General features: G+C 33.4%; 1 protein-coding gene across 1 annotated transcript; it reads right to left on the reverse strand.

Moving 5' to 3' along the window:
- Positions 1 to 722: 722 nt before the first annotated feature.
- Positions 723 to 3,996, reverse strand: LOC109817550 (alpha/beta-Hydrolases superfamily protein). The gene is made up of 5 exons (XM_083065520.1): positions 3,834 to 3,996; positions 2,985 to 3,127; positions 2,751 to 2,880; positions 1,730 to 1,921; positions 723 to 1,105 (listed from the first exon to the last, which is right to left on the reverse strand). The coding sequence occupies exons 1-5, from the start codon at positions 3,888 to 3,890 to the stop codon at positions 896 to 898; spliced, it is 732 nt and encodes a 243-aa protein (XP_082921646.1). The 5' UTR covers positions 3,891 to 3,996; the 3' UTR covers positions 723 to 895.
- Positions 3,997 to 8,843: the final 4,847 nt, after the last annotated feature.

Raw genomic sequence — 8,843 nt, forward strand, 5'->3', positions numbered from 1 at the left:
TAGCGTTTTGATTGTTTTCTTTTCAAACTTTATCAAAGCAAAAGTTGGAAACAATTTCTGGGTGTTTTTAAATGTGGGCTCATAAAACACTATAGGATGTTTTACTTTTCAAACTTTATCAAAGCAAAAGTTGGAATCGATTTCGGGATGTTTTTAAATGTGGGCTCATAACACACTTTAGGATGTGTAGAACATCCGAATGAATCTAAATCGATCCAATCCGAATTATAAAAATTGAAAGAATTCACTTTACAAAACAAGTTTAATTAATCAATCAATCCAATTTTACAAAATGAATTAATTCGTTTAATTTTTTTTTGAAAAAATCAAATCATATCAATTTTTTTTTATAAAGATAAGAAAGATTACAAAAATGATCGCAATAAAAATTAAACCTACCCCCAACCCTTCCCCACCCAACCACTAGACTAACTCTAGTGGTTAAATCATATCAGTTTAAAGTAAATAGCTAAACTATACCAAATTAATCCAATTTTATCCATTTTTTTAGAAAAAACCAACGAAACCATTTTATAAAATGAATTGGTTTGGATTTTTCACAAATCTAATCCCCGAATATCCGTAACCACCAACAATACTTTTCAGCACCGGAATGACAAGGCAGACAGTAAAGGAAACCAAAACAAAATGGTCAATGACAAGAACAACGAAAAACACACCACTAGCCTAAATGCCTAATGTAATTAAAGAAAAGCCACAACTGTTTCAAAATTATTCCCACGTCAAATTTCTCAATAACGCATCCATACTTGAGGAAACAAATCAAAGTGTAACAAACAGCAGAGCTTCCAGTCCGTAGGGGCATTAAAATTGGTACTACATAACCACTTAAAAACATGCAGCATGTGGCATAAGCATTGAGGTAGGAAGTTATCTAACTATACAAGTAACGAGTCATCCATGTCTCGAAGCGAGACCAAGCAAGCTGAACTGCAGCTTCATCTTCATCAGGCATTCCCATGTCCTTCCTCCTCTGGATTCCTTCTGGAGACCTGTTCATGAATGCATGTGCATTGCCAGGATAGAAATGTACCTCATGTGGAACTCCGGATGCCTTCAACTTCTCCTCCAAGGCCTTGCCTGCCTGAGACATCAAACAATGTCAATACAACACTCAGCGGATTAAAGTTAGACATTTTCCTCTATGGATGTCAACACAATTGTGCTCTTTCTCCTTCCCTTCCTATTCATTATGACGAAGTTCTACTAAGAGTGACTGAAATGTACCCTGTCCGACAAAATACTCATAAAAAATAAGGGGTATATTTTTCAAATAAGTTTTAAAATGAAGAGCAAGATTACGATGTCGATGTTAGTTATTATGAAAACAATGGAAAACAAAAATGTTTCAGAACGTGCATGCATTGGCAACAGCTTGGTGATAGAAAGGTCAGAAACTCAAATTAATAAATGTTTTATTTCCCTAAACCTTACAGTTTTCTCTCTTAAAAAGATACATCACATGGGGAAATTGAAATCTGTATCATATAAGCTTAAAAACTTCCCCAGTTTTATTTAGGGTATCTGGGTATGCCTAGTATAAGAGGTTGATAATGGGAAGAAGGACATTGCGGGGAATAAAGAAGTGATGGAGAAAAAGGTTTTGTTTTACGCTTAATGATGTTATCAAGAAGGTGAATTATTTCGTATGTCTTACTGATCAAAATATGAGTGAAATTAAAATAGAACTGCAAGGAAATTCTCATACGGTAACATCTGAAAAGCCAACAAAATTGTCCAGCTCTCCAAAGTGAGCCTGAACAGGAGCCTTTGCTTGGGAAGGGTCTGCAAGCTCGGAAGAAGGAACTCCATAGAATGCAACAACAGCGTCAACTTCTGGAATCAAGATAGAACTCGCAATAGATAGAGCACCTCCCATACAAAATCCAGTTACACCAACCTGTGGCAATAAATGATGATGAAATTTTTTTTTTATAATTATTGCATAATGTTTACTTTAATATCCTAATATTTAGACAGTTAAATTAAACTTTATTGGAAAACATATAAAACAATGTTTTTTTGGCACTTTAATCTATGTATATAATCACGAATATCAAACTTTATAACAATACTCTCTATCCATAATAATTATCTTAACTCAACAAAATGCTCTAACAAACACAATATTGTGAGAGACCTACATGGCTACATTTACAGTAAAAACACACAAAAGCTCAGCAAAATTATGTACTAATTGTAAGATACATTTTAAAAAATTTCCTGTAAAACAACTCCGATTAATTAGATCAATATATCAACATGATCTTAAGATAATATAGTATAATATAATAATATTCTTCTAAATGGAAAATAAAAGGAAAATGGACCCAAAAGACCATTTATTGACTGTTGTTAGTTGTGCATTTCAAATTCATTATTTCACTAGTCATTGGATCAAAATATTAAGTATAAATTAAAGTTTACTATAAACCTCCAAATCAAAATTCAAAAACAGCAAACCTGGAGATATCATTAGTAAATTATAAGCTGGAGCTATCTTTAAGCGCCTAAAGAAACTTCCCTTTCACTCATTCAGTTCCTTACATAATAAATAAGACTTAAAGTAACTCATTCTAAGGTTAGCTAAAGTCTTTATGAGTTGATAAAAAGTAGAACCTTCTGCAACTACTGCCTGATGAGAAAAGCACAATGAACTGTACTGTAGATGTCAGAGCCTTTTTAATAATAGAGAATTTTTCATCTTGAAAACACAAACAATGCCAAACCTTCTTCGAACCATTTGCTTTAAGCCAGTTAACTGAAGCAGCGATATCCTTCACAGCGCCTGGCCAATCAAGACCATCCATCAAATGCTGAGCTTCAGCAGTATCCAGACCAACCTTTCCTCTATACAGACTGGTTAAAAATAACAAAAGCATCAATCATCCAAATGTAGCATGTGAAACATTGCCATAAAAAGGAATTAGGAAAATTTAGGAAGTTCCATTATCTTATCTTACTCTGGAATAAGAGCCTTAAACCCAGTACCAAGCTGAGAAATCTTCACAGCATGGTTCTTAATTTCAAAATCCACACCCCACCACTCCTGAATCACAACAATTCCAGGAGCATCCTCTTTTCCAACAACATATGCGTCAAATGTCTGATCATGGTAAACAAAAATTGCATAACAAAATTAAAAATCGAGTTTCAGCACAGATAGCAAGCACGGAACAGTTATAGTATGATGGAAAATTTTAGGTCCAACACTATGACTAGGAACAATATCTTGTTAAAACCATTCCAGTCTAAATAAAAATTTTATGCTGCAAACTACATCAAACGCAGAAATACATCAAATTCATAGGGCATGAAAGGTCAGTAGCACAGCATAAAATAATCAGATCTAACTACAATCCACTTGTCAGGCACGGATTATCGAGAAGAGCCACTGGGCATATCTACCGGTTTCCACCCAGTAAGCACGGTGCACAAGGGTAAGTGAAACGAAGGTAGCATTCGGTTGCAAAAGATGATATTGATAAAGACCCAAGATAGTATATATGATGAAAAACCATCATCACAAAACATCGATCAAAAAATTTGCAACTTTTATTTTTGGGTGTGTTGCAAACAAAAATCTTCACTATAGATGTTCATAGAATCCCGTCAAGGAAGAAAAATAAAAACAAGTCAAAGGTTAATTTGGCTGTTGCAATTGCAAAATCGGGGACGATTATGTTTTGTATTAAAAAAAAGTAATGGAAATATAGTAAGCAAAAAGAGCAAAATAAGTGAATAATAGGAGTGAATGTAGTCTACAAAGAAAGAAATAAAAGGGCAATGGAAATGAAGGAGGGCACACTCACAGTGTCATCCCTTTGAATCTGAATTTTCTTGAAAGGGGATGATGCAGTGGTAGCCATGGAATGGAAATGGAGCACAGCGAGAAGCAAAATGGGAGAATTTCGTTTGATTTTAGGAACAATCAGGAATCATGGCCAATTTTATAATAGAACACCCAACGACTATGGAACCATGTCGTTTGATTTGATTTTAGCTTTTAGGAACACCAAATATTATAAGTGAAATTAAACTATTTGTCTAATAATATTTTTTTAAAATATATTTGTTGTAACGAGTATCAATCTGCCGACCATCCTTAATTAGTTTCTAACTAATTTTTTTTATGCATGAAACTACAAGAGAGACCTTATTTAAGAAGATAAAATTATTTATCACTCATAAGAAGAGATTATTTTTTTTTAATTTTTAAATTTAAAAATTATTTATAAAATAAATAGTATATTTAGGTCAATAACTTAAATTTGTAAATATTATAACGACCCGTCGTGGCCGTCACACTACAAAATAACGCTATACACTACTAGAATATATATATTAAAATAGTATAATAAAATATTTGCAACACAAGTTGTTAATCAAACAACCAACAACAATCAATTATATACAACAAAGTATGTTACTATAAGGTAGCCTAAAAAAAATATCCATCTTTAGGCACCTCCTGTGACCTCTAGTAGCTATCTCCCAGCCTATCCCTGTCCTGCTCCCATACAACGTATGATCATCGCAGTCCAAATCACATAGAAACATGCAAGGGTAAGCTAGAGACAATAAACAACTTATAAATATCAAATATGCGACATAACAACTATATAATCATTTTCACATCCGACACAGAAGATAAACAACACATATATTACTCATCTTTCAACAACACATGTTTAAAACAGCTTACAACATAACAACACTATCATCATCCTCAACATGATCAACATACAACACAATCATAACTTAACAACATAACAACATAGATACAACTTTTATCAACAACAAATCAACTCATCAACAACTTATGCGTCGTCATGCATTTCAACTCAGAGATCTCCAACAACTGAGGTTGAGCAGTCTAGGTGGCATAAACCCTACTGAATCTAGCGTTTGACCTATCTCAACCAGGTCAGGTATAGAACAGCGTTAGGAACTCCGAAGAGAACCAGGTATAGACAACAATAGGAGATTGCTCAGGTGTGCCACTTAGACTCGGAGGTCCAGTACTACAGTCAGGACATAAGGGTTTGGGTATGAGCCTACCACGGCCTTGGCTAGCATCACCAATCCACATATGGAGTTAGCTCACCCACTGTCCTCCAAGTACCACGCACCCTCCAGTACCTAGTGAAAGACTACATCTCTAACTAGATACCTTACTCAAATTGGTCATTCAACCATGACATGGATCGACTACTTCCATGTCGCCCACACAGTACTAAGGGATTCAACTTTAAAATAATTTTCAACTTATCTCCTTAGTACTATGTATCTCAACATAGGACATATATCTTCACCATATGTCCCCAACTTTTCAACTTTACAACAATAAACACCATAACAACTTTACAATAATAAACATTTGGCCGCTTATAATCGGTATAGCTCGGCCTGGCCCCTATACCGTGGTCGCTTTGTACACGTGTACCTCGACCTTGCCCACACACGGGATCAACTAAGTCCTAGAGGAGAACAACACAACGTCCACTCCAAGGGACAACTTCCCAAGGAGGGTTTTTCAACAAATTGGGCTCTCAGAGCACCACAACTATCTCAATCCATACAATGGGATGAGCAACTTTGAAAACATGTCCCCTAGTCCTAGTGATCAACAACTCATCATCACAGCTTAATCAGCTTAACAACTTAAACAACATACAACTTTTCAACTCATCATCTCAATCAACATTCAACTTGAACAACATAGTTTATCAGTACAACAACTCATCAACATTGTTTAACAACACATCTAAACAACTCAACAACTCATTTCAACTTTAAACAACACAATATTAGCTCAACTCATAATTTACAACTCAATCATCATAAGATAATCTCTTTTTGACACATGGCACAACATACAACTTTAAGCAACATACAACTTTATACTTAACATGCATCTCTTCATTTCACTTTCTACTCATCATACATCTCAATGTAATTATACAACTTCTTATTCAATTATACAACTATGCAACTTTAATAATTTTAACAACATGCAAACAACTTAATTAAACAACTATAGGCCTTACAATATCAACTTAATGCAACTTAACAACTTTATAAACAACTTCAGCAATATATAACATATTTAAAATTCATCTATCATGTCAACTTACACAATATAAACAACATAAATCAACTTAAGCACCCAACAACTCAACTATTTCAACAAAAGAACACCATGCATAAAGCTTCCCTAACTCTCTTGAAATTAAACAACCTACATTCTAGCTTCCCTCACCTGAAGATTGGCTCAAAGTAGCCAAGAACTGAGAAGAAGCGAAATTCCCTTTCCGAAGCTCAACCCGGGACTTCAATCCACCCAAAGCAAGCTTCCTAATCCAGAGTCCTTCTCTCTAAAAATCTCCATTTTCCTCAACTGCCCACAACCTCGATTTATAGAAGTATGAACTGGCTAGAACGGTCCGTTCCAAATCCGGAATGGCCAGTTCTGGGCTCCTTCATCATGTGTAAAATTCACATGCAGAGCGGTCCGTTTTGGCACTAGGGGTGTTCAAAAAAACCAAAAGAACCGAACTGGATTTAAAACTGTACTATACCATTTTAAAAAAACTAGAACCAATTGTAAAAAAAATGGACTAGATATATATTTTTAAATATAAGTTTAAAAACCGAACCTATTTTTTAAGAGGGTCGGTTCACTTAAAACTAAAAGAACCGAACTGGATTTAAACTGTACTGTACCACTGGTGCTTTCGCGTCGGGCGTTGTTTCCGCTGCTGTCGGGGATGATGGTTCTGTTTGGGTGTGGGGGAAGTCAAAACGCGGTCAACTCGGCCTTGGCAAACATGTCACTGAGGCTATTGTGCCTAACAAAATGGAAGCACTTTCTGGAGAGAACGTAGCCAAGGTTTCGTTTGGATGGGGGCATGCTTTTGCTCGAACTTCGGATGGAAAGTTGCTCGAACCTAATTGTTTAAAGCTGGTACATTTCTTAAAATCGGTTAAAATCAGTTTATTTCTTAAAATCAGTTTTAAAAACTAGTTTGATTTTGAAACTGGTTTTAAACCGATTATAAACCTGTTTATTAAAATAATTCAGTTTTAAACCGATTTATTAAAGTGGTTCAAATGGTTTATAAACTCTTTCAATTTAATAAAATGGTGTGGTTCAGTTCAATGTGTTTTTTGGAAAAACCAAACCATGCACACCCCTATTTGGCACATCTAGAACGACCCGTTCTAAAATCAGAACGACTCGTTCTAGAGTGAAATTTAACTCACAATGACCATTTTGGAACGGCCTGTTCCAGTCCAAGATTCATAGGCCTATTTAGTAGTTTGGAACGACCCGTTCCAGTCTGGGAATAGCCCGTTCTGAGCTACTAAATCACCTTTATTTTAGTAGTTTGGAATAGTCTGTTCCAATCTAGGAACGTCCCGTTCCAGTCTACTAACTACGTTACAAATATAATTTTTATAAAAAGAATAAATCATTTTTATGAAACTGGAAATTTATAATTTATGATAATTTTCAATCTTTTTTCATTTTAAATTAATTTATTACATAAAAATTATTTTTTAATATTCTAATGAAATTAAATATCTTAAATTAATTTTCAGCAAGTTTATTTAAACAAAATTTATGTTAATTATAATCGATTAAAACAGTTTAAGTAAAATATCCATAAATTTATTAAAAGTAAAATTTGAACACAAACTATTTTCATATATATGTATAAAAATATTTTAGTACTAAGTCAAATAATTTCTTATTAACATATGTAATAAATATTATATATATATATATATATATATATATATATATATATATATATGTTAGGATGCAAGCAAAGTTCCACATCGTTTAAACAAGAGGATGTATATAGGTTTATATACACACAGTTGAAGAGGCCTTTTGGGTGATGTCCAAAAGCAAAATTGTGAAGGCTTGGTTCCAAAACGAATAATATCTCACTAATGTGAAATATGTGTATGTGTGGTAATCAGATGACCGGTTCAATGAATATGATGACTGACAGGTGGATCCAAGTTTAGATATGGGTTTATATCGGTGGTGGGCAGCTTATTTCTGAAAAATAGAGATATATAATACTGAAAAACATTATTATAATGTAAATAAGTATAAATTACATATTGCAAGTAAAAATTGTAAGAGAATTTTTCCCGTTGCAACTTGCAACTTGCAACTTCTATTTGTGTAAGAGTATTGGCTTTTAAACATGATGTGACTTTACAAGAACTTGTGGTCACATTGTAAACAAGCAACTAAATACCAAATTAATGTCTTTTCCCCCTTTTCTTTCATGATATACAAGAATTAACTTCTCTCAGTAAAAAAAAAAATATCAGAAGTAGCAACGCTATAATCTCACATTAATGGCAGTGAGGAATATTTGGTTTGGGTTGTAATAGAAAGATAAGTGGCATCCGTTCCTATGTCAGACACAGTTTATCACCTTTTCTTGCCAATCAAACTTCAGTGGAGCTAATGATGTCTCAATTTTATGGTAGGAAATGCCTTCCAATTCAAATGAGTTTATAAACAATGTAAAATAAATTATAAGGTATTTACATTTATCTCATTCTAAAAGAAATTGAGAAGTCATATTAAACTTGAGAGCAATTATTATAAAAAAAAACGTTTATTACATTCTTAAAAACTAGTCTAACATGAGGAAGGAAACTTAGAATATAATATAATATATTACAATTTTAAGTATTAAAATATAGTTAAAATTTTCTAAACAGTAAAATAAGAAAATTTTATTCTAGATTAACCGTAATAAATTATTAATATATTTTAAATTTTTTCACTA

The sequence above is a fragment of the Cajanus cajan genome, chromosome 10, assembly GCF_000230855.2.
Source record: "Cajanus cajan strain Asha chromosome 10, NIPB_CcT2T_4, whole genome shotgun sequence".
Taxonomy (NCBI): domain Eukaryota; kingdom Viridiplantae; phylum Streptophyta; class Magnoliopsida; order Fabales; family Fabaceae; genus Cajanus; species Cajanus cajan.